At 40.9% G+C, this 26,959-nt stretch overlaps 2 protein-coding genes across 8 annotated transcripts in view; both read left to right on the forward strand.

The window, feature by feature from the left end:
• The window catches only part of LOC309526807 (uncharacterized protein C5orf58), a 140,202-nt gene that overhangs the window by 73,660 nt on the left and 39,583 nt on the right, over positions 1-26,959 (forward strand). The window contains exons 4-5 of one of the 7 annotated variants that reach the window (XM_082213101.1): positions 11,612-11,656; positions 16,570-17,074. The exons of 2 other annotated variants lie outside the window; for them this stretch is intronic. In XM_082213101.1, coding sequence (XP_082069227.1) covers positions 11,612-11,656; positions 16,570-16,585 — 61 coding nt within the window. In that variant the 3' untranslated portion in view covers positions 16,586-17,074. Of the gene's footprint in view, positions 1-3,774; positions 3,826-8,563; positions 8,682-11,611; positions 11,657-16,569; positions 17,075-26,959 lie in introns of those variants that run through there. 4 more of the 7 variants (XM_082213102.1, XM_082213099.1, XM_082213100.1 and 1 more) reach the window with 4 other exon arrangements.
• The window catches only part of KCNIP1 (potassium voltage-gated channel interacting protein 1), a 509,279-nt gene continuing 491,054 nt past the window's right edge, over positions 8,735-26,959 (forward strand). Inside the window, exon 1 of the mRNA XM_082213088.1 lies at positions 8,735-8,832. Coding sequence (XP_082069214.1) covers positions 8,745-8,832 — 88 coding nt within the window. The 5' untranslated portion in view covers positions 8,735-8,744. The remainder of the gene's footprint in view (positions 8,833-26,959) is intronic.

Consider the following 26,959-nt stretch of genomic DNA (forward strand, 5'->3'; position numbering starts at 1 on the left):
TCAGGGAGTTAGTAGTCTATCTCTCAACCACCATTAGTTTATGTTAAGCCTTCCTTTTTAAGGTACTTATTCTGGAAAGAAATGTTATATAAGAGAGAAATGATTTTGCAGGTGTCAATTCTGTTGATTAAGTGTAATGGCAGGAATGTTAGGCTACTTGGCAGTGCAGTACATGGAGTCCTCAATTGCCAACAAGACATTTATTCACCTGCATGCTACTTAATACCCAAACAGCTCAATACTTAAGCACTCCCCTGGCAGAAATCCCAAGCATGAAGTAAATCAGGGTTGCTTTAGCAGAGAATTCTGAAGAGGCTAGACGATGAGTTTCACAAAGGCTATCCAGGTGCCATAAAAATAATGAAGACTCTAAAATGTCAGAAGGTTCATCAATACCTATGGTTAAGCCCAACTTGAAAATGCAATGATTACAAGATTTATTTCACAAATACTTTCTGTTGTATACATTGTACCACTCAATCCTTCTCATGATTACTTGGAAGCAAGTTCCACTGAGCTAAGTAGGGCTTTCTTGCAGGTAGGTGTCTACTGAACTGCAATGTTGGGCCAGGCATTATTATTATTAACTTCATTTCTATACTGTACTGATTTTTATTTTTAATAAAAAACCCTCAAATGATTTACAGCTTACCTTGAAACATCAGATAAAACAATCCAGAATAAAACATTACTGAAGAAAGTCATATATAAAGTATATATTCAAAGCAACATAATTAATAGGAAACTAAAATAGTGCCTTAAAGATTTCAGAATAAAACATTACAAAGGAGGTCAACTACAGAATGCACATTTAATGAAGCAAAGTTAACAAAACAACACTATCTTAAACATTTCAGAAGAAAATGCTACTAAAGGAAGTCAACTATAAAATGCATATTTAAAACAGCATAATTAGTTAAAGGGTTCTATGTGCATGGGCCAGAGTATTAGAGTCCTCCACTTTTAAAGCAGATCAATTCCCACCTCTTTCCACTGACTAGTATGCTGGTCCCAAACATTAGGAAATTTGGATGCATATTCTGATTATGGATGCTTCCAGGTGACCTGTCCATTGAGCATTCATCCGAATTTGTTTTGCAGGCAGGTTAGATGATGTTGTGTCATATAATATAGAATTGTAGAGTTGGAAGGGACCATGAAGTTAATTAACCCAACCTCCTGCTATGCAGGCATCTTTCGCCTAACATGGGGCTCAAACCCATGACCCTGAGCTTAAGAGGCTCATGCCAACCAGCTGAACTATTTAACAATTGGTTAAATAGTCAAGCAAGTAGTGGTTATGGTGTTGGACTGCGACTACAACCTGGGAGATCTGGGTTCAAACTCCATTCAGCCATGAAGCTCCCTGGGTGACCTTGGTTCAGTCACTGCTTCTCAGCCCAACCTACCACACAGGGTTGTTTGTGAGGATAAAATGGGGTGGAGGAGAACCTTGAGCTCCTTGAATGAAAAGTGGGATAGAAATTCAGTAAATAAACAAGTAAATAATAAATGTTATCCAGTTCATTTTCCCTGTCATTTTCCTTATAGCAAAAAAATTGAACTTTGGTGTGCAGGACCTCCTGACCAATTGTAATTGCACAGCCAGCATCTGCCGGTATGTCATCAAATGTGACTTGAAAACAGCAACAGTCTGGAAACTCTAAAAGTAGAGAAAATATGTCAAGCCTTTAAATATGTGCAGAAGCATTTAAATCCTATTTTGGGGTATGCTCATTTATTTATTCAATGAGCACTGAAGGTTCCTTTGGGTGGCTAACAAATCAAAATATTAAAAATCACCAAGGAAGGCCACATTGCAATACATAATTATAAAACCAGACAATAAAAGCAAATATGCAAGTCATTGCTAACAGGGCCCAGCAAGAATATAACCATGATTATTACAGCAACTTAAAAGCCTCATCTGAATTCTTACAGAAGGAAGGTGAGGCATAGACTGTTCTCTGAAATTGTTTCTTTCACCGCAGAAATTCAAACAAACAGTATTTTGTTAGTGTCACTTTTGTATAATCATAATGATCTCATGAGCTCACACCATCACCTTATACTATCAAAAATTTTTTAAAGTGTTGAGCTATGCATTTTTCTTAAATTGAAAGCAGTATAGCCCATGGCCACCCTATACTCCTTTCTATTGAAACTACCTTCAAGAGAAAGAATGGCCTCAATTGCCCTGAAACCTTTTGACTTTCAGCTGTAAAACTCTTGAAGAATCCAGTAATCTACAGATCCATACAGGGGGGAATGTGTAGGAATCCTGTGGCCATGTGGAACCCATTAACCTTTCTGTAGGGAAGTTTTGGAATGTTGTAGGTTAAATGAGCACTCAGTCTGCTAAGCAAAGAGCACGTTTACAGCTTCAGGGGTATCCCATGATCAAGACTACTGTATTTGCTTTTTGCATGTTCCCAAAGTTCTTCTCGCAGAGATTTGCGGTTTCCTTCAAACAACCTGTCTATTCAGCATTCTTCTTGATTTGCTTACACAAAGCTTAAACGCTTTAATCCACTTCAGTTGCACAAATGTACATTTCTAGCTTGCGCTTTAATTACCCTCTGCAAAATAGTGACAATCTGGAGGCACCCTCAAAGAAAAAGACAAAAGTAACTACCATTTTACAGACACAGCTGAAAGTTTCCTCCTAGTGCAGCGCTATAAAAAGTTATCCAGAAGCAAGCCCCACTGAGTTGCATATGATTGCAGCCTTATTCACTCTATAATTCTCAAAGTGTACTCCCCTCCCCATCAAATATGACAGGTGGGTGTAGCAATCCACCTGTCAATTAACCTGACATAATGACATCTGGTGATGATCATTGGGACTTCAAGGCACCATGCAGGGATTGCAAAAAACTCTGTGAAGTGCTCTGAAAGGGCATTGATCAGCTGAGGCTTGAAAACACCTATCAGCTGATATGCAGTGACCTCAAGCCTGTTTTCAAGTCAGCTGAGCAACCAAGTACCCCTCTGGTGAGCTTAGTTGTGCAGCTGGTCTAGCGGGATTGGAGTCACCATCTATTATTAGCTAGTAGGTAGTGCCTTCAAGCCTGCTGGAGTTCCCCAGGCCTTGTTTTGGGTAGGGATCAGCTGTGTAGTACCTCTTATTGTCAGTCAACTGATTATCAATGACAACAAGCCACTGACAGCAAGCCACTCGTGCCACAATTGACAGCACACTTTAAGAGTCCTAGTTGTGTGTTGTGCCTATCTCTACGTGTCCTACATCTGATGTCAGGTGTGAGGCAGCTATAGATAGGGGTAAATGGCCTCACAAGATAACTGGGGTTTAATTAGGCATGCAAGACAGAGGTTCACCCGCTCACTGTCTCACACATACACCCCACCCACCAGATATAGCACCACCAAATCTTCTGCTTTCAACTGGGAATATCCTCTGCTTCCAGACTTCTAACAACCCCTAGCCAAGTGAATCACTCTCCTTTCCCTAGTCCCAAAGGGGTGATTGGCATTGCAACCACTGTGTGGGGGGGAAAGGGTTAATGTGCCCATCTGTGTTATGAAAGCCAGCCCTACTGTCCACATTCATGTCCTGTTTCTATGACTTTTTCTCTCTACTCATCAGCAATTTTATCAAACTAGTAAACATTGTATGAAGCATCAGTAAAGCTTGTCAGCTTTTGAACTAGCCCCCATAGCTGCCTCTTTAAAAATAGTTTGCCTTCAATTAGAAGCTGGCAATATTTAGTTTCATACCAATGGAAGTTTCACCTGCTTATTTCTGTATATCAGACCTATGTTCCAGGCACAGGGGCAGGCCAGACCATTTTACCAGGTCAGTTGGTAATCCAAGTGGTAAGTATATAACTGGATTATTAACCATTATTAAGTCAAAGCAGATAGGCTCCTTAGGACAAATGCTGGATATAGAAGAGAAGCTACCTAGCAAAGGTGAGAGATGGTGAGGCTGCATCTTAATTTGGAGCCCAGTCCTGTGACTTCTGAGTATACGTCCTTAGTATCAGGCTACACAACACACACACATTACCCATATAAGTGCTCTTTTAAGAACACACGGATGACCAAATTAAACACAATAACATTTTATATTTCCTTTCAAAAGCTGGAAAGCATTTGCAACCTTACAAGGCAATTAAAACAAAAATCTCTCTAGCAGTATCCAGAGTCACTTTATGCCCTCAGATTCCATGACAGCAAACTAAAAACCAAAAGCAAGCAGCTTTTGTGCATGTACATAATAAAGCAGATAGTCTTTGCTTTCTGTAAGGGGTAATCTAATGCAACAGCTTAGAGTGTGCTGCAGGGAGCTGCTAGATGAGAGCAGCTAAGTTTTAAAGATTTGTTCTACACAAGAGGACTTAAGATTTGAAATAGGGAGAAGTATTAGCCTCTCTTGCCCCTCATCCCAATTTTTGGCAAGGGGTGGTACAACACTGTACAATGAATGCAACACAAGGGAGTCTTTAACTCTGCCCTAATTTGTTTCAATTTTCTACTTTAGTTCAGGGAGCCAAGTTTAGTTTGCCCACCTGGGGCATAAAATAAAATACCACAAGCAGAGATTTGTGCTACTCCTCCCTGACAGTAATAAACATAGCAAAATAACAACACATTAAACCATCTGCTGCAGTTTCGTGACATCCCAGTTCACTTGCCTAAGGGCAGGCTTCCTGAACCTTGGCCCTCCAGATGCTTTTGGCCTACAACTCTCATGATCCCTAGCTAGCAGGATGAGTGATCAGAGATGATGGGAATTGTAGTCTCAAAACATATGGAGGGCCAAGGTTGAGGAAGCCTGCCTAAGGGTATGACCAGCTCTCTACATACAGTCATCATTCTAACCCTACGTTTTGGATGTTCTTGGACCTTCTGTTGGAACCTGGAAGTAAAGCTTTTACTGCACTAATAACCTTATATATGTTCTTGCCAAATGGTTTGTGTTATGCAGACTTTAAAGCAGAGAGAGGGCGGCCTACATTCTATTTCCATGCCCTCTCAGCCCAAATTAATGTGGGTTGCAAGGAGAGAGGGGGTGAGGAGGAAGGTGCCCTGCTCACTTTGCTCTGACCTCCTTTCACTGGCTTCAGCCCTGCCCATTGGTGGTATGCACTCCCTGACAGACTCTTCCTGCAGGAATGTGACCTCAACAGGAGAAAGTTCCCTACCCCCGATTTAAAAGTAACTATTTATTTATAAAAAATATTCAGAGTAACAAAGAGAAGAACAGCTTTGTAAGAAAGTCATCTGCTCCATTCTACTTTATTGAATATAAACTATATGCCTACCCACCCATGTTCGCCATGTTCCATATTTTTTACACAATGTAAAAAGGTCAGAATGTGACAGAACACACAGCACTGAACATCTAGAGAATATTTGCTTTCTTCTTCCTTTTTAAAGAAAAAAAGTTTGAGTAAGATTTTTCATAGTCAAGGGACAGAGCCCAAATTATGCAGAATATATAAATATGCAATGTTCCAACATTCATGTTTATGTTGCTTCCAGAATTCATATTTTCTTAGGACAGCATTTGAGTTACTCTGATGCCAGAAGTTTTATTTTTAAACAAAGAAACTATCATGGGCACCATAAAATGCCCATTTCACAGAAGGAAAACCCTGGCAATGCTTAGAACCTCACCCCTACTCTGCCAAATAAGCAAAATACTCCCCCCCCCCGCAAACACAGACAAGAAAAGGCAGCATCTTCCTAAAAGCAGCCAATTTCTCCTTACCAAACATCCATCTCAAAGTTAAAACAAAACAAAAAGACAAAACAAAAATTTGTAGGAGTAGGGACTTTTGGTATTCAGGATCTCATAAAGCTACTTTTTCTAATACATAAAGAGAGTTATTACCTTGTTTAATAACTAAATGGCAAGTAGAAATCCAACAGTTGTGGTTTCTACAGCAGATGCATGAGAATATTCACTTCTGAAATATCTGGCACGCATTTGTTAAAAGCACCAAACTTCTAAATAGCCATTCAAGTTGCAACCTTTCATTGAATCCAAAAAGTTAGACCTATTATTCAGCTGGAGATATTATGCTGCCCCAGACAGTTTTTCCATGAAACCTGTATGATTTTCAGGGTGTGGGGGCATGTTATGTATCTAACAAAACAACTGGGGAAATATTATAGTTGTTGGGATGTGAGAAGCCACCTTCTGTGACATGCCAAGCCAAAACTACTTTGTAATGCATTTTCCCAAAACCCGACAAGATTGTAAAGTTTCTTTTTCCTGCCCCTGCATCTTTGACAGTAATCAGAAAAAGCAGGTGAAGCTTTTCTTGAAATGGTAAGAGCAACTTAACCTGCTTAATTTATGAGGTTCTTCCAGAGGAAGCGTGGGATTGAAATGGCCACTTACCTCTCTCCACGGTGGCGTTGGCGGCCCACCTCAGTGCCTCGTTTCCCCGTGGAACCTCACCATTTTTCAGTGGCCGTTGCTGCTGCTCCCTGGCTGCCGCAGACCCACATGGCAATCCACCAAGCCCACTATTCAAATTGGCCTATCCAGGATGAGGAGATTTCACCCCTCCCATATCCAAGAATCTGCTGATGTTCTCTGCTGATTCTCCAGAGAGGAGGGGGCGGTTTCTGCTCTCTACTTATTCCGCTCCAGCCTCACATCAAAGAGAGAGCTCATGTGTATAGATAAGGTTGCTGCTAAGAGCAGCTGCAGACACTCAGTGCAGTTCAGCTTTTTCGTTTAGACCTCATTTAGCTCTGTACATAGTTGTGTATTATAGTTGTAGATAGAATAAAGAAGATATTCTACAGAGCTGCTCTCCGAGTCGTTTATGCTCTGCTATACTCTGCTGTGCTACGACTGTCTTCTTGTGGAAGTGAATCTGGTGCTCACAACTCTAAGCTGTGAGTCCACATCACTTTGATCTGTTCCTGTGCAGAAGGTGGTCTCTGGAAGTGCTACCCAGCTCGCCTAGCCCAGTCAGGGCTGAAGTGTATGAGTCCAGTTGGTGGCACTGGCTCAAGGGCGATGCTGACACAGGGCAGCCTAGGGGGTTTGGGGAGTGGACCTGAGAGACACAGTCTTCCCTCAGGTACATTTCCCAGGCGTAAAAGCAAGCCAAGGCTACAGCGCAGTCATCCAGGAGCGTCACTTGCGCAACCCTCCCTTTAGACATTTCTATTGTTTCTTTTAAGCCCCCTTTCTTTCCAGCTTAGTGGGCTTTGCTATGGTCTTTGGACAGTTGCCATATTTGGAGCTGGGAAGGAATTTCCCCTGCACTGCAGGTTTTGCCTTCCCCATAGCACTACTCACAACTTTGGTGGTCTAGGCCTTGGGCAGAATCCTTAGGCTATCTCCTAACCTTGGGGAGAGGGGTGAAGTGGTGACTCACCCCCCTTCCAGCGGCGGCATTTACAGGGCACCCCATTAGAGGGGTCTTGAAGGCAGACCATAGAGTCTGAAGCGGGTGGAGACTGGGCCATGGAGTTTCCTCAGCACTTAGGGTGAGGCCATCCACATAAACCTGCATTTTGCAATGGCTCCTTCTCTTCCCCAAGCAGATCCTGTCGTGCCTCAGACCCTGCACTACGGGGCTGAGAGGGATACATGCCCAATGCCTATGCCAAAGATTTGCCTACCTCTGAAATCTATAAAGTTGTGGCCTTTTTAATCCCAGAGTTGTGATGTCCATTTATTCATATATATACCCTAGTTAGTCAGACTCCCCAGTGGATAGAGACTCTATGGCTGGGCACACAATGGAATACATGTGCCACAATTGAGTTGAGCAACTGAGAAGGACGGTAAGAAGGACAGTAAGTGGCAACTTGCATGTTAGGTGTGGAAATGGAATTCAAAAGCATAGCTGTCAACTTCCCCCTTTTTAAAAGGGAAATTCCCTTATTCTGAATAGGATTCCTCACAAGAAAAGGGAAAAGTTGACAGTTATGCTCAAAAGTAGGCAAGATTTTTCTGAGATTTTTCTCTGTCTTCTTAGTCATTGGGTAGTTAGTTAACTCCTGCTGGCAGAGGCAGCCAACCCTGCAGTGGGCTTTTGAAGTCAAGCTATTGTTTGTATACACGGTAAACTCAGTGAGAGAAATTTCACTTGCTTTCACTGCATGCCACTCTGTGCTGGGCACAAATTCTTCTGCATGTTGTTTTTTAAAAAAATTAAAAATACCCCTTTTCATTCATGATAAATCACTTCCCCCATCTCTGAGAACTAAGTCAGAAATCATGAATGAGAGTTACAGGGAAGAAATGTGATGTATACAGAAAGATGCACTTTAAACAGCAGCATTTCAGTGCAGTAGCCATCCCCCTTCTGACTTTGGTATTAATTGCTGCATTACCACTGTCCTGTAAGTCAGCAAAGCTTGGTATATGAGCAAACTCCTCCTCCCTGCTGCTTTCTACAGAGGCTCCCTGTGCACCAAGTACCATCCGGATTGGTAAAGCCACAGGGCATCTTACGGCATAAATGTAGGCTGCATGGTTAAAATCTTGCTGGGGTGAGCTGTACCTTTAACACAGACCAGACTATACAAACAAGCCTCTACTGCAACCTTTCCGTGAAAGCTTTAGAGAAATCCATTTCAGCACAGAGGTGCTGCTGCTACTGCTGCTGCTGCCACTGGAACCTCAGATCAGACTTCTGTACCATCTAAGTTGGAAAGGGACTTTCCTGTCTCTGGACTGAAGGAGAGAGAGAGAGAGAGAGAGAGAGAGAGAGAGAGAGAAGAGCTTCCCTCCTCTTCGGTCAACCATGAGTGACTGTTCGAAGAGATGTAAACATGGAATTGTTAAATTTGCCCAAACCATCTTTAGACTCATCACAGGGACACTCAACAAAGGTAATGAAAGGAATTCTGTCTTCTGTAAACTGTGGGGAATGGGGAACCGCTGTTGCCAATTGGGGCTTTTATTACGGCTGAAATTAGCCAGGTCCCTTTGGGGACCTTGTTTCCTAGAGTGAAGTCATGTGCAGTGAAGGATGGAAGTGATGCTGGTTAGCCTTACATAACTGTTTGTAACTTCGGAGGGGTAGTTGTGGGCTCTGAGACATTCAGGCTGCAGTGTTTTCATTCATGTTTTTTGGGGGGGAGGTGTTGGTTCTACAAGCAGGTTTTTGTGCAGTTGTAGGAAGTCACTGCTTGCTAGTGTACACAAAATAAAAAGGTTTGGCAAAGTGTTCTGCTCTAGTGTCAGATTAGTATCTTAATAGTGTACTTGATTGAGAATTCGTCTTGTTGCAAGTGGTAGTGTGTGTCTCTAAAAACCTTTAATTCTAAATCTGGGACATTAGTTATTGCAGGCATTGCTTCAAAAGCTATTATTCTTGCACGCTTGCAGTATCTAGAGTGAAGTGTGAATCAGTTCACTGAATCTGTTTATTTTTAGATGGGTCAAAGCCTTCTCTTTCCTGTTTACCTCCACTTTCTCCCTTCTCTCCCCAGCTACAGAAATGGGGATGGTCCCTGAATGTATTGAAATCAATGCCTTTTTTCAAAAATCATTTTAAAGAGTGAAATTTTCATTGGCTGTTGTTTGTCTGAACTTTAGGAACAGGGAAAGTGCTTTAATTTTCTTAAGTGTCCTGTGCATTCAGACCTCAACTGCTTCAAATATCTAGTTGAGACTTCTCTAAAGTTTATTGGCTTGAGCCCATTTTAAAAACAGGATCACATGTGTGTTTAATGCAGCTGTTGAGTCTCATTATGGTTACCTGATGAGTTTATTTCAATAAAAGAGCATAAAGCTTTAAAAACACATTAGGTACATGATCAGAAAAATGAAGGAATGTTTCTTGAGAAGTTTGAAACCTCATATGTACTATTTTGGTGTTAGTGGTTGTGGGGGAACTGTGTGTTTGTTTTGGATATTATTTTCCCACAGAAATAACTTAATGTGTACCTGGGGATGTATGTTAACAGCTGGTGACAAATACCAAGATATAATGTATTAGTACATCCTCTTCTAGTACAGATTGGGGAATTAATTCATTTGATTCCTTTGTATTTGTAATGAACAGAATCAAAAATCCAATAATGGCTGGTTCCTCTCATGATTTCCAAGTCAGTTTATACAAAACATTACGATTTCCATGTTTCTCTACTTATTCTCTTGCTGTTTCCTGTCTTCCTTTGTATGAAGACTGTTGAGCCTAAGGCCAGCTGAGAGAAATGAAAATCAAACAATTTAAAACTTGTTATAACTATCAGGCGGTGGCAGTTCTTTATCATCACCAAGGTGCCTTTTCATACAGAAGCACTGAAAAAAAAGTTTGCAAGAAAAATACCATGCTGGACAATTGCATGTCAGTGCTGAGAAAAGAAGTGGTGGCATTCTTCCCCCATGGATTCAGGCTTCCAGCACACCAGTGTACTAATTCCTACTTCTATGGTGGAAAGAAGTTGTGTGTGTTCTTAAAACTTTGAACTTGGTGATTTCTCCCCGCCCCTGCCCCTTTTGTCCTTTAGTGAAGCTGGTCTCTTTATGAATGTCAGGTGTGCCAGCCACCTAGGGGAAAGGTTTCGGGAGACACTTGGACAAGACACTCTCATTGACCCCCCTTTTCCTTACCACAGCAAACTGCATGATAGCCCTCCCCTCTAAGCACAACTGCCCTGAGGGAGAACAGAAGGCACAGGCAGGATGCTGCTTCATATTCTCACAGATATCACTGTTGGGGTGCTCAGAGAGGGTAGGTATAACCACAAGGTTCAGGAATTTTCAGCGGACTCCTTGCAGAGATATGGGTCTTTCAAAGTGCCAGATGATGCCTTAGGCAAGAAGACCCAAGAATCCTCGCTGCATTATGGTTACAAACAATTGATTTAATACAATTTTAGCAGATGGATCCCTCATTAGACCAGCAACCTCTATGCTCACCTTTGATATCTTCAAAAAAAATGAGGAAATTTGTCATTCAACACTAACAAAATTAGGATAAATTTAGTATCCTTGAGTAAAAAAAGGTGAAAGAGAAGCATAGTTGGCAATGGAGTGCAAAGGTCAATTTATTATACAGTATGTGATTATGTATATGGATTATGCAATAAACTCAAGCAGACAGAGTTTGTGTGTGTGTAGCCCAAGCCTAAGATGTTTACTGAGAAGTTCCCATGAGTTAAATGATGTGTGCTGCCTAATAAATGTACTGCTAACTACAATGCTAATATCATAGAAGCATATAAAGGGATGTGGAGGATGCAGAACTACTTCAGATTGATTTTGGGATATTGGTGTATTGAGACTACAATGGGGTTTGTGCCATCTAATGATTATGGTTCCCCTGAAAACAATATTGGTAATAGGTGTGTGTTGAAGCTCCAAACCTGCTGGGCTTCTGCACATGAATTTTTGTAATGAATTTATAGATTATGCTTCACATTGGTCATGCATGAGTGTGAGACCCTCTACCCAGTACAAATGACTAGAAAATGTATGTTGCTTTATAACACTGGAATCATGGTCCCATTGCTCATCTCTTGTTTGAAATGATGATGTGTGCTCCGACTTAGTCATTTCTGTTTTCTGGCAACATCCAACTTCAAAGCTGCAAACATTAGATGTTTGTGGTCTCCAAGGAATCAAACTTTTGAAACTTTAATCATGTCTTTTCTTTTGCAGCATGACTTTCAGACTGGAAGATACAGACTTAGGAAGGCATAAGCAGTAGGAACAAGTTGATTTTAAAATGTCTCTCAAGTATCTGATGTAATTAAAATTGAACATTCTCATATAACAAGTTAGGAAACTAAAAAGTCAAATAAACACTTATTTAATGGATTAAACATCTTGAAGAGAAAAGCAGTCCTGGGTAAATGATGGCATTACAATTAACTAACTGTGATTACCTGATGGGATGAGAACTGTATGTTCCAGAAAATGTTTCTTCTTCAGACACTTAGGATATTCTGTTTATTTACTAAACTGATTGCTCCTGGATATAATGCAGATCCAAAGAGATCTGTACCATCCCCACCCACCCCCTTCACCCCAGTGGTACAGACATGTTTTTCCACATTGCCTCTTTCAAGCACAAATTGTACAAAAATAGTAAAAATCGCAAAATCGCTCAAACCACAGAATGATATGCCATACTTTCAGTCAACATTCTATGAGATCCATTGCTGGTTTTAATGCTATGGCTTGTAAAAGTTGAGGTTAAGAGCTGCAAATCCTAGAGCCCAAGTAAATGGACTGCTGTTCTTACACAGATTACTTGCAGTCCGTGACTGCATGTGTTGGTGTGCATGCTGTACACCAATGCTTGTTGGAGCCCCAATTCCTACTGCAGACTCTCTGGGAAGTGGCATTTGATGTGGTGTAAAGCGCTGCAGCTGGAAGGGAAATGTCATCTACCGTCAGGGATCAGTATTTTCAGGTATGTGCTGAAGGGAACTCCAAAAGCTACTTGGCTGCTGCCTCTCCTCCCAGCTGTCTGTTCACTGCCATAATCAAATGAGGAGAGCGAGGGCAAACTTGCTTCAGGAACAGTGAACAAGCAGCAGCATTAACAGCAGTGATAAGGAGGGGGTAGGTCTGCTCAGGGCTTTGGTTGCAAGTGGAGGACACCCATCAGTCTAGAAGTGAATAATCCTTCCAAGGAACTCTTCCTTGAACCAATACCACTACGGAAAATAGGTAGTCCTGTTTCTGACTCTTGCATTGCAGCTTATAAAAGTGGGGGAGAAATATGCATTCTTTGCACTTGGAACGGTTTCTGGAATTTGTAACTCATCAGTGCCCTATATGCAGATGCAACAGGCGTGTGCATGAGCCACCACCTCTTGGAGGTCCACAGCAGATGTGTGTAGAGCCCACTCCCCATAAATGCATAACCAGTAATTGAAATATGTACCAGTACCCGGGCCATGGTTTAGGATATTCTGGCCATTATTTAGTATTGTTTGAAAAGGTCCATAAAAGTACCCAACCTTCAGGTTGATAATTCAAAAGAGATCATTTGTATAATGTAATAAGAGCAGAGAGCTATTTAGTTGATGACTCATCTGGGATCTCCTTTCTCAAAGTTGGAGAAATTTCTGTAGCTTAAGTAACCTGCACTCTTTCTTTGCTCCTGAAAGTCCTTGTTAAAGCTACCACTTCAGGATCAATGCATGGGATTTTTTGTGTGTATGTTTAGTTTCTATTATGCATTCTAAGTTTCTGGCAGCTGGTAATTTTTGCCTACTTTCATTTTAATTGCCTAATTATCTGCTCCGGTGAAATAAAGCCCTCCCAGTCTTTTCATCTGCTCTCCCCCCCCCCTCCCACCCGGCGAACAGATGAGCTGTGTAATATTTACAAATGCAATACATATAATTAACAGCATATAATGTTTGGATTAATTTTTATAATGTTTGCTGCCTTCATGCTTGTGGTGATAAGGGATGTTCTTTGTACTTGTGTAACAAATACGATTGATCTCTACTAAGTATAACAGAGGAACTGTGATATGTAATCTGTAGTGTGTAATCTGTAATCTGTAATCTGGAGCCAGTGTGGTGTAATGGTTAAGAACGATAGTCTCCTAATCTGGGGAACCGGGTTCGCATCTCCACTCCTCCACATGCAGCTGCTGGGTGACCTTGGGCCAGTCACACTTCTTTGCAGTCTCTCAGCCCCACTCACCTCACAGAGTGTTTGTTGTGGGGGAGGAAGGGAAAGGAGAATGTTAGCTGCTTTGAGACTCCTGAAGGGAGTGAAAGGCGGGATATCAAATCCAAACTCTTCTTCTTCTTGTATGGCCAATGTATTCCTATAAAATATCCAGTCTATGCAAGTATGTAACTGCTGCTGTGTTTTCCTAGTCGCCAAAGGAAGTAACTGCAGATGTGATGAGAACATCAGCAGGAATCAGTGATAGTGGAAGCATATTTTTGCATTCTCTCAGTCAGGACAGTGCAATGCAGAATTTGGCACTTTATTGGCATAATCTGAAACTCCTCCTTCTATGAAAGGCAATACTGTTTGACAAAGAGGTAGGTATGATCAACTGCATTCAGGGAGCTTGTAGCATCCCTGTATTGCAATTGTGATAAAGTGTATTTATTTATTTATTGGATTAATATTCCCCCCCTATAGCCAAAAAGACTCTCAGAGCAGCTTCCAAAAATCAGCAAGAAGGTGGTCAAAATTAAATTATGACACATGAGGAGAAAGCAAGTTCAAGCATATGGCATTCAAGTTACAGTTGATATAAACAGCAGTTCATCTCTGGAAACACTCTTTTCTCTCTCTCACTTCAATCCCCTAGTCATCATCCAACATCCAAGTGCAATGCCCATGCTATGAGGACAAAAAAGATCCTGCCATGCAGTTCTTCCCTCAGACTAAATGGCTTTCAGCATGGTTTATGAGTTGCCTTATGCAGTGTTAGTTCTGATGATAGTCGGTCTCTTGGGCAAAATTCTTTTATAAGCTTGCCACCTGATTTCCTTGAAGTGGAGGTGCTGTGAATATAACCTTTTAAATAAAGAATATATTTGTCCACGGAAAGAGAATAACCCTCTGGGTGGACTCGCAACTACCCAGCTGGCAGGACCAATGGACAGGAATGGTGGAATTGTAGGTCCAACAGGTCAATCATGAGTGATCGTGGTCAGTCGTGGTCGATTGTGGCTTACTTCCAATCTCCGGTAGCAGAAAGTATTGTTTTGAAAGTCTCCTCCCCTGCCGCCCTCGCTCTGTCCGTCTGTTACATGAATTGGATGGTCGTTAGCGCTACTAAGCTTTCGTGTATTTTGCTGAGTACGTTTGTTAATAGTGCTATTAATAGTTAATAGTGCCATTGCTATTGAGCGTTTATTGTTTATTGTCCCCCCCCCCCCAAAAAAAAGAAGCTCTGGAACTTTTGCCTCCTGTAAAAAAAAGCTCCACAACTGAAGCCTCCCCTCCCAAAAAAGCTAAACAACTTGCCCCCCCCAAGCTCAGCAGCTTTGAATCCTCCTCTAAAAAAAGCTCAGCAACTTTAACCTCCCCTAAAAAGAGCTCACAATCTTGGCCTCCCGCCCCCATTACAATGGGTAGATCACTGCCAGTTGTTTTATACTGGGAGTAGATCACAGCCTCTAGGGAGTTGGACGTGCCTGGCCTAGAGCATCTGGAGGCCTGTTGGTTTCTTATCCCCGTTGTAAAGAATGTGATACAGCTCCATCCTTGGCTGCTGGCTTCTTCTCTTACCCTGTCGATATTCATCTTGTGTTTATCTCTTTTCACCTGTCTCTCATGTCATGGAGAATGGCAATGGTAGTATGGTATGGGCTGTTTCCTGAATGGATTGGTTTATATTAGATATTTTACTGTGGAAGAGCCAGGTGTGGTTGATACCGTCACATCAAATGTTGGTCTACAGCTGTTAGCACAGTTCCAGATTTTTTAAAATGGATACAGGCAGAAAACACATCAGGATTGTAAGTCCATGTTCTCCTTGAAATGAATATTCATGGAGTATTTCCACTTGGGAAGCTTAAATTCACACAGAATTACAAATCTACCCTTACTCTCATTTTTCAGTGAGCTTCTAATTTTGTTGCGTTGCCAGTTTTCTAATATTTTCCTTTCCAAGGAAAGAGGATGGACTACATCAACTGCTGATAACTTAAGTAGTTACGAGATTTAAAGTAAGAATGATTAATGGTAACTCTCTAAATGGGAGGCACGGTACAGTAGCTTTTCAGAAGAGTGGTGAAAAGACCGATGCAGCTAAGCATTGCCGAGGTGCTAATACATATTGCCCAAAATAGCTGAAATCCTGCAAAGAGTGATGTGTTATAAAATTGCATTTCAAAAGTTGATACTTTATAGTCAGCGTTTATCATTAACGTAGCTTTGCACTTGGATTATTCTGAATAAGATGTTGCCTCTGAATAATTATTATTCTGTGTAAGATGTTTCCTCTGGACTAAGTTGCACAACATTACATTCACACTGTGAGAAGCTCAGGGTTATATCTCCTCTTTATAATCACAACAACTCTGACAGGTAGGGATTGAAACTCAAGTCTCCTGAAACCTGAGCCACTACATTGTGCTGGTTTTTGATGTGATCAGCTCCCACCATTCTCAGATGTTTGCTGCACGCTGGAAAATAAAACTAGGTAATTGTGGTTGCAGTTTAGGAGGGCAGTTCTTTATCTTGTCCTGGTTAAGGAGTTATGTTCTGCTGTTCTTGATTGCTCAGATCACAAATTATAGTTTCTGCTTGAACTGGGGATAGCTAAATTGCAAGGCGCTGAAATTTATGGTGTGCACTCTTATACTGTCTGGTGTCCTTATTATGAAAAGGGATAAACACATATGACAAACACTAGGATCCTAGGAAGGCTGCCATGTTGTTAGCAGAAAAATTGGAAGAAGATTGGGCTTTTCCCACTGTTGGTCTTTGCTGTTGTTGTTACATTTGTATTACAGTGATGAACAGTGTCTATGTGTCACTGTTAAAACGCAGCTTTTTAGGCTGCTTTTCCCCTTGTTTTTGACTGGATGACTGAAGAAATGGCAACTGCAGAAGACAATTTGATGCAGGCAATTTGAACTATATTGGCATATACTCAGCTTTAATTTCTCCTGTTCCCCCCCCAGACCTTATTTCAGATGACTGACCACTTTGAAACGGAGCTACAAATAGGCTTCATGGAGCTGTGAGGTCCAACACTTCTTTTCATGCTGTTCTTGATTTTTTTTCTCCTCTTGAAAAGAGCCTTGCTTCTTTTCAATGATGCAAACACTTTTCTGGCTTCCTTAATTGGCCTCACATTTGTGCCAGCCTGAATTTGTTTGAACTATTGGCAGCACTGAGTTCCATTGATCATCATGCACTCTACTCCATCCTTGTGTGCTTGCCTGCTTCTAGTCCTGGATTTAGTTCTGCTGCTTCATCTTAGCATTTTTGCTGCTGAGAGGTGTTCTGTTTATTTTGCATCTAAGCCCCAACTAAGACAATGGGAATTTGAAATGATTCAGTTTTGTTTTTAAAACACACATTGAATGAATTGCTTATGCAGTATTATGCTGATATGTTGTGACTGTATTCTGCTGGAGTTTGCACAAATGAGATTTGTCTTTCCATTAAAAAAGATAAAAATAATACCTTTCTTTACTTGGGAACAAATGTTGTGAGCAACATAAAGGGCAAGTTACATAAAGGTACTAAATTATTATTATTTACTTAAAGAATTAATATACCACCCTTAATTAAGGACAGATAGTACTGTGGAAACTCTACTTACAACCGTAATCCATTCCTGTGGTCCAGTCATAACTAGAAACATACATAAGTAGAGGCGCACTTTTCCATAGAAAGTAATGGAAAAGTGAATTGATCCGTTCTAGACGATGAAAAACACCCCCTAAAACAGCAATTTAACACAGATTTTACCATCTAATGAGACCATAGTTCCATAAAATGAAGGCAACAATCAATGTACTGTACTATAAAATAAATAAGACAGTATTGTAGATGAAAAAAATTAACATTTACAGTACAGTGGTACCTCGGGTTACATACGCTTCAGGTTACATACGCTTCAGGTTACAGACTCCTCTAACCCAGAAATAGTACCTTGGGTTAAGAACTTTGCTTCAGGATGAGAACAGAAATTGTGCTGCGGCGGCGTGGTGGCAGCAGGAGGCCCCATTAGCTAAAGTGGTGCTCATCAACAAAGATGGCGCCGAGGTAAGACGCTCTTATCGGAGCTCAAAGAACTCTTTTAACTAAATGCCTTTGTTGCTGGCTCCCCTCCTTCCTTTGGATCTTATTTCCTATCATTACCTCGCTGTGCTTTTGAACATCTTATGTTATCCTCCTCGGTGCCGGGTCTTAATGAAGTTAATGAAGTCTTAACGAAGGCTCTCAGTCATTCCCTCCCGGATATTAAGGCACTCCCTCCCAGTTTCTCGTTGACTCTTCGTGACAAACTTACTCCAAGGACCCTTAAGGACTTCTAGTGGGCTTTTAACCCTAAAAAAACTACAAATCCATAAAACCACAAATTTTTCCCACCATCTCAAACTTCGTGGACCCCCAATTATCCCAGTTGTTTTTAACAAACCGAGAAGAAGGGGGGGGGATACCTTAAAGGAGTGCTCTAATTGGACCCAGTTTTAAAACTCCTCGCAGCAGCCCAGCCAGGACTGAACGAGAATTGAATGAGATTGCGACCTGAAAATTTTAGCATTTTAGCACTTTATCACTCTATTTAGAAGTCTGACCTCATTGATTTAAGAAGAATCTAGCAATGAGAAGAGCCAAAAGACTCAGGTGTCCTGATATAGAAACTGACGCAGAGCCCTCTGGCTTCAAACAGAGTAATCTAGATAATTACCTGCTACCTCAAAAACAGCACATACTCCTTCCTAAAACTTTCCCCAACTCTTTACATGGAAAGACAGCCGAAGAGATATCCTTAGGGACAAATGAGGACAAGGCTACTACTCCCATAATTGAGGCACAAGCACTAATTGGTAGAAAGGTGGAGCTGCTGGAGGAATGCTGCCTATTGACTGCTCAAACAGTTCAAAAAATCTTTGAACAATTACAAAACATCTCCAAGAAGCTGGATAACCCAGATGAAAGGAGGCAACTCACTCCCTTTTTGCCATCCTTAACAAGCCCTGGAGGTAAACAGAACAAATACAAATTTATACCTCTAAACCAGCCAAAAACCAGAGGAAGCCCCCCTCACTCATTCAACCTGATATTGAAGTCATGTGAGATTGTTCTCCACATTTTTCCATATAGAGGGCCCCTACCTTACTGGGAGTCATCCTTCTGGGCCAGACACCATCTAAATCTGCTCCTAGGCCTTGAGGGTGGAAGTATTGACTTAAAAGCAGTCAAGAGGCTCACTAACGATGGATACTCCAAAAAAGTACTACTAAGATTTGGTAGTCACAAAATTCCAACCAAAATCTTAAGGGAAAAGGCTCATTTAGCCCAGAAAGGAATTATTCCGCGTCGACACTTCGAAGATATATCACTCAGTCCATTGATCGCATCTCAAAGACAAAATAAGATGAACAAGGCGACTCCACCAGAAGCCGACATCTGCCCTACTCCCGTGGAAGAACTCAGCAGATGGGAGAAACCGCAGCCAGCTACCCGGGAAATCACGCAAGAAAAATCCGAGCTCCCAAACCAAGCGACTGTAGCATCAAACAACAGCCTCGCTTCTGACACAATAGACTGGACAGTCCCAGAAGAAGAAGATCTGCTGAGAAATTTTACCAAGCTACCAGATAAAGAACAAATAAATATACTCAGTAAATTGACGAAACTGCAGGCCAGATTGACCGAAATTCACCAACAAGGTCAACAAAATGCGGTAGAAACATTACACAATCAAACTTTACACTTACCAGCCTTCTCCCCAAAATGCATAGTCAAAAAGAGAGCTATTAATGGAACTTTCAAATGTATAGATGCAGAGCTTCAAATCCAGCCTCCTTTAAAATATGAAATGGCAAGGAAAAACTCCAGTAAAGAGACTACAAATTCCTGGCTGAGATATCAAATACTAGCTCCAAACGAAATAGGTACCCTTTATTTAAGCACTACAAAGGACTCTAACATTGCCGAACAAAAGATGACCTCCAACAGACCTGGCACACTGAGCTCAACACCAAATGAGGCCAAAGAAATGGAAGTAGAGACTGAAAACAGTCCTACTGTCCATAACAGTCCACCAACCACAGAAATCTCTCAGGAACAAGGAACAGTTAAGGAAGAAAATCAAGAAAGGGAGAAAATTTTAATTCCCCGCACTTTAAAAAAGAATCTAAAAGATCCACCATTACCCTCCCCACCGAAAGCAGCGACAAATGGCTGTATCTGCACAAGACAAAATTCCTCGCTGGACTCAATAACAGAACCAGAATGACTAAATGCTGCCAACCACCCACCAACTCAAAAACGGATTCTACGCTTACTGTCCTGGAATATTGCAGGATGGGGAAACAAAGGCGGAGACCCAGACCTAATGAACTTCTTTAAAGATTTTGAATTAATACTTCTACAAGAAACATGGTCAACTAGAGATATTAAAATTAATGGATTCACCTCCTATACGAAACCCGCATTGAAAACAAACACGAAGGGCCGGCCGAAAGCAGGGTTCTGTTGTATGATCAAAGACAACCTAGGGTTTGAAATCAAGCACTTAGAAAAATGCCTACCACTTGCACAAGCTCTACTTTTAACACAAAAGACGATACTTTGCTACTTATAAATGTCTATATCCCCCCAACCAAAAACAACAGCAGCAGTGAAAATTGGTCACAACTAACCTCCTACATAGAAAATTTGACCGATAAATACCCAAATGCCTCACTGATAATAGCAGGTGATTTTAATGCTAGAGTGGGAACCAACAATGAACAACTATGTAGCAAACTAAATTGGAATACTGATAATGATATCGCACATGCCCTGAAAATAGGACGTTCCTCCAGAGATAGGGTTGTAAACAACGAAGGCTTACGCCTACTTGAATTGTGTAACAACTTTAATTTACAGATTGTGAACGGTTCAACAAAAGGCGATAGAAGCGGGGAGTTTACATACTTCTCCCCCCGAGGATGCAGTGTCATCGATTATATTCTTGTTCCTTATAACATTATAAATTCGATCATGGACCTCAAAATTGGAACGCGTACTGAAAGCGACCATCAGCCATTATCGTTGTCTATTAACTTAAAGAACGAAACCAAAATAACCAAGTATAATATCATAGAACCTTCACAACACAAACAAATGACTCAATTAAAATGGTCCCAGGAAATGAGTGCAGCAGTGGGGCAAAAGCTTACAGCCAACCTGAGAAAACAAGTACTATCCAATTTAAAGACCACTAATCCCCACAGTGATATTCCGAAAATCTATAATGAAATTTTTCAAATGTTTGTAGAGCTTAGTACTCCACTTAAAGTTTGGATACTTAAACATAGCGCAAGCCCCTGGTTTGACGATGAGTGTTTCCAGCTAAAAAGAAAACTGCGCCAAACATTTAAAAATAATCGCACTAAACTAGAGCCCTCTTATCTTGATGAAAAAAGAAAATATCATTACATTCTGGCCGAAAAGAAACAGAAATATGCAACCCAAAAATGGCTACAATTACTCGACTCAATTCAGAGCAAAAACAACAAAGCGTTCTGGAATCTAGTGTACGGAGGATTGAAAGCCGAAAATCAATTAACCCAATCACCAATTGCAGAATCCAAATGGTCCCAATACTTTACATCTGTCTTTAACAATCTACACAGTGAACTTAAAGGAAATGAGACCACTAAAAATAAAATCAATAAACTCCAGGAGTGGCCAAGGGTAGAAGAAGTGGAAATTAGAGAAATAGTTAAAAATTTTAAATCGGGGAAATCTCCTGGGCCAGACGGTCTACCAATAGAATTATTCAAGACCTATATAGATTGGTGGGCAGAACCCTTAGCTCAATTGTTTACTCTCATAGACAAAGATGGGATCATACCTGAGATATGGTTAAGATCAATAATTATCCCAATCTTTAAAAATGGTGACCCAAAAGAACCAAGGAATTATAGACCGATAAGCTTATTATCAGTGATAGGGAAAATCTACGCCAAGCACCTTTTATCTAAACTCCTTACCTGGATGAAAAATCTAAATTTACCAGGGAAAGAACAAATAGGTTTCACCAAAGGTTGCTCTACATTAGACCACTGCCTTATACTTATGCATTTGGTTGAAAAATATAGATCCCAAAGGCAATCTAAGATATATGCTGCTTTTGTAGATTTTCGTGGTGCATTCGACTCAATTGACCGCCCAAAGCTGTGGAGGAAACTTGCAGAATTAAAAATTGATCAGCGCTTATTGACTTTAATACAAAATCTATACTCTTCCAATGTCTGTCAAGTCAAACTTAGCACCAAAGGTCACCTTTCATTAGACATCCCAAACTCGAAAGGGGTAAAACAAGGGTGTATTCTTGCCCCCTTTCTATTTAATTTATTCTTATCAGACTTGCCAGATCACCTTCAAAAAATAGAATCACATGCCCCTAAACTTAATCAGAAACCAGTTCCTCTCTTATTATACGCAGACAATGCAGTTCTACTATCATTAACGAGTTTGGGTCTGAAACGTCTTATATCTTCTCTGATCCTTTACTGCGAATGTAATAAACTCTCTATAAATTATGAGAAAACAAAAACTTTGGTCTTCTCGAATGGTTGGAAACTAGAGAAATGGAAAATAAGAGGGCAAGAAATCCAACAAGTAAAAATCTATAGGTATCTGGGAATCTTATTCCAGAGCAATTTAGGGTGGGCAAATCATCGCACAAACGCCATAAAACAGGCAAAGTGCACCTCATCAGCAGTTGCCCGTTTTTATTATCAGAAAGGTAATCAATTTATTCCTGCGGCCAATCAGATATTTCAAACAAAAGTGCAAGCCCAGATACTCTATGGAATCCCACTATGGGTCCAAGCATATAACAGTGATTTAAAAAAGATTCACTCCAACTTTCTGAGACGTATTCTTGGACTCCCAGCTGTGATCAAATATGAAACAATGTGTGCAGAAATAGGCATACACACAATGGAATACTGGGCCTGGTCCACCTCAATAAAGTACTGGTTACGCTGCCATTTTCGCTGCTCTCCATCAAGCCTGCTCGCTGATTTGCTCGAAGACTCCTATAAATCAAGATGGTATCAGTACCTTGAAAAAAAGATTGAATCTTTAGGCATCGAGCTGGAGCCCCTCTACAATTCTAATGAGCAATGCATTTTCCATAATATCCTAACTAGACTAAAGGATGTTGAGAGACAAAATATTATGGCAGCTGTAAACAAAATTTGCTCCCCCATATTCTATGATTTAAATATCTTAGATAGCAGAGCCAATTACGTCACTAAATTAATAATCCCAGCCCAACGTAGGGCTTTTATGCTGGCCCGGTTGAATGTTTTTCCCTCAGCATTTGTCTGGGGAAGATATCAAAACATCCCTAGAAACAAGAGATTCTGCAGATGTTCTATGAATGTCCCGGACACTGTAGAGCATATTCTCTTTCATTGCCCATTGTACAGTACGCTCCGTCAACGCGTGCTGTCCCCTCTTGTGGGTGGCCTGGAACCCCAGCAAGGTGAATGTGTGGGATTCTGCCTATCCGACGTTGACCAAAGGGTAACGGCGGGGGTAGCTGAGTTTTTGGTAGCAGCCCTCCAAGGAGCAGGTTAACAAGGAAAACCACTGACTCTATATGTATATATATATATATATATGTATGTAGCCAACCGCTGCCTTTTTATATATATTTCAAGTCACTTACATGTTATTCTCTTTTTTATGGTTTTATTTGTACAATGCCTAATAAAGGTTTGATTTCAAGGTGCTTCAGGTTAAGAACAGTTTCAGGTTAAGAACAGACCTCCGGAACGAATTAAGTACTTAACCCGAGATACCAGTGTATTTTTTTTTCTTACGTGCACTGATGATACAGTACTCATTGTTTGGATGGGGGGGGGGGGGCTTTTATCCATTTATGCAGTCACACAATCAACCAGTAGTTGAACTGGGTGCCACACAGTCACAAAAACAAGTGCTCTGCAACTGGCGGGGTGAGCTCCGGCAAACCGGAGGCCTCTTCCCAGCGGCAGAGGCCCTAGCGCTGCCCTGCAGCCAGCCGGGTGAGCTCTGAGCTGCTGGCAAGGCCTCTGTTAGTATCGAGAGGAAAGTTCATAAGTCAAAGCACCTACTGAAGGTCGTAACTGGAATCGTACGTAAGTAGAGCCGTACGTAAGTCAAGGTTCCGCTGTAGTACAGTGGTACCTCGGTTTACAAACTCAATCCTTTCCGAAAGTCTGTTCTTAAACCAAAACCGTTCTTAAACCGAGGCGCATTTTCCCTAATGAGGCCTCCCACCGCCGGTGTTCTTCCACTGTTCGGATTCTGTTCTTAGAAGGAGGTAAAGTTCTCAAACCGGGACACTACTTCTGGTTTTGCAGAGTTCGTAAATCAAATTGTTCGTAAACAGGACTGTTCTTAAACTGAGGTACCCCTGTACAAGCACCAAACAACACAAGTTTGTTTTAGATCCTGGTGTGATGTAGCTAATGTAATATTTATTACACTGACTAACAAAACATAAATGTTAGATTCCTGTAGCAAAACATTTCAACTTCTGCTTTCATCAGTTGTTCTGATCAAAATGATGCTTTAAGGATGGAACTCTTAGAAGACCTTCATTTGCTGAAGCTAAGTGATGCTGGCACTGTCCTCTAGGTTGCAGCCATGTAGTGTTAATGTGACCAGCATGTACATCCCTAAGTTTTCTCTTTTTGCTAACAGTGCTGACTCTCTTGGCATTTCTTTAGCAATTATTGGTAAGTCAGACAGGCTGTGGTTTAGTGTTTAGTGGCAGGTTGCTTCACACATTTTTTTGGTCAAAATTTGCGGTTTCTAAAATGTAGGTTGGTTGTTGTTTTACGTATGTGCTGGATATTGCATCCCCCCTTTTGCATTTGATTATATAAATCATATTGCAGGACCTACAGGTGATGATGACCAGTTTGATGTAGCATGTTCTTCCCATCCTGCTGCTTTTGAAGGTAGCTGTCCACATGAGATACACACAAGTAATAGAAAAGGGCTGATGTAATTTATAAGTGTGTGTGTGTTGCTTATAAAATTAAAATCAGAGCAATGTAAGGCAAGAGTATCCAAACAAAAATACATTAAAAAAATCTGTAGTTCAATATATTAAACACCCACTTACAACATCAGCAGGAGCAAGAAGCAAGTCAATAAAAATAAACACTAAAAGCTTGGTAGCAAGTGCTCAGGAGATCAGGAGATAATGCTAGAGTTAATGTACCGAAACAACTAGCCAAGTAGTTTTTTGTTTTTAAGCTCATGATTTTGTTTGCATGTTGCAGGAAGACGTCATGATAAAAAATAGGCTGCCTCATCATGGAACTGAAGTATCCTAGTGTCTAGTGTAGCATCATGTATAGCCTTGAAAGTGTTCATCCTTAACTACAAAATAAAAGAAGCCCAGGTGCTCTAGGCTCAGGAACCAAAAGAACTGTGTGAGCTTATGGTGGTTTGATGTCAACTTGTGTAGGTCTGAGATCTTTCAAGATCTCTCATTCAGATGTGTCAAGCCAGAGGACTATATCTCTGGCAGGGACTGTGGGGTAGAAACGAAATCTGTTGCCAAAAGGCCATGTGCTGTGATTTTGTCTGACTTCAGAACATGACATTTCAGCCAGTAAAACTAAATAATTCATGTGGATTATTTTAGATGCTTGTAAAGCCTGCCTTCCATGGTCAGATTAACTCTTAGTGTGAAAGTTACCAGTTCCTGGTCTTGAATGGTGCTACATTGACTCTAAAAATTAAGAGGCTCCATTGCTCCTCCTTCTGTTCCCATGGAAGGCTGCTGAGCACCTTTGTTCATGTTTAACTTTCCCAATTATTTTAAAGCATGAAGCAATTTTTCAGCACTGTAGATGTTGAAGCAAGCATTTATTTCAGCCTGGATGCCCAGAAACCCTGAATTTTTTTCCATTTCAACTTCGATGCCCAGAAATCATGAATTTCTTTCCATTTCAGTTTTTCAAAAACAAACAAAAAACTGGAATTTAAACTGGCATTTTCTAACAGAAGTAACCAAAAGACTTTCTGAAACATGAAACCCCAAAGGGAATGCCTCCCCACTGCCACCACTTTTTGTATTAGCTCTGGGAGGTAGATATACATGGATACAATTGTCTGTAATTGATCACTATTGAATTAGTACCCTGAGAATGCATTGGTTCATACAGCATTTGAAACTTAACACATAAATATAGGTATATATTTATTTTATTGCTATTGTTACAGAGCTCCTTAGGGTGCTGTCATTGTTGAACAGGGAATTTAATTTCAGGGGATGGGGGGGTTCCCACAATTTTTAATGATCCAGTCTGTGTTTTAATGAGGGACAAAACTGATTTAACAGAAGATGGTCCTTCAATTTATTTCTGCATCCTAGATCTATTTTTATGCAAAGTTAGTGTCTCAGTCTAGCCAGGTTTTCACACACCTATCTTAAGAAAAGAATTACAGTAATTTAACTTTGCAATTATTCTTACATCCTTGGGGTTGAAATGCATTTTCCCACTTCCTAATCTTGCACTGCTGTCTTCTATCAACCTATTTTCATGTTTCCTTCCCAAATTCATCAGTTTTTATCTTTTTTAAATTTTGTTCTCACCTTGCTTTACTCATTTTCTGAGCATCTTGTTGTAAGATCACAGTTTCAGGAAAGGGTTTCGGAAGTGATACAAAAAAATCAGGGTAAAGGAGTTAGATAAATCACTATAAAATGCTGTAGTGATTCAGAGGTTTAATCTGTAATCAAGATGAATTGGGATTGTTGATGGCTCTGGTAACTTCTCTCTCTTACATCAGGGATAATCTGATTATCGGCAGGGATCGCTCTCCTCCCGCTGAGGCTTGGGAAGGAAGCTGCCTGCCCACCAGCCATATGGTTGACAAGGCTCAGCTAGCTGGTATGCAGAGAAAGGGGAGGCCACCGGCAAAGCTGTGCAGCTCCCCCACTCGCTGGGGTGCCCCTGAGAGGCTAGCGCCCTGGCGCAACGCGCCAGTAACCCCAATGGGAAAGACGCCTCTGAGAATGAGTAATGGCATCCTCCCCCCTGCTCATGGAAGACCTGCAGGAAATCCACCTTCCTTTCAAATACTTGGTTTTTGCTCTTGGCAAAACTGGATATAAGCATAATGAAATATGGCTCCATTATATTCAGTAGGGGGGAAATGTAAGATTAGGAAGCCAACAGTTCAGATCACATCATGAAAGGAATTTCAGGGCTAGGCTTTGAGATAATTCTTTGAAAATTCCCTGGTTTTCCAAGATTGGTTTAAAATAGCATAGCTGACATCTGTATTTTGAACACTTGTTTGATTCATATTTCATTTATGTCA

The sequence above is a fragment of the Podarcis vaucheri genome (genome assembly GCF_965113315.1).
Source record: "Podarcis vaucheri genome assembly, chromosome: 2".
NCBI classification, from domain to species: domain Eukaryota; kingdom Metazoa; phylum Chordata; class Lepidosauria; order Squamata; family Lacertidae; genus Podarcis; species Podarcis vaucheri.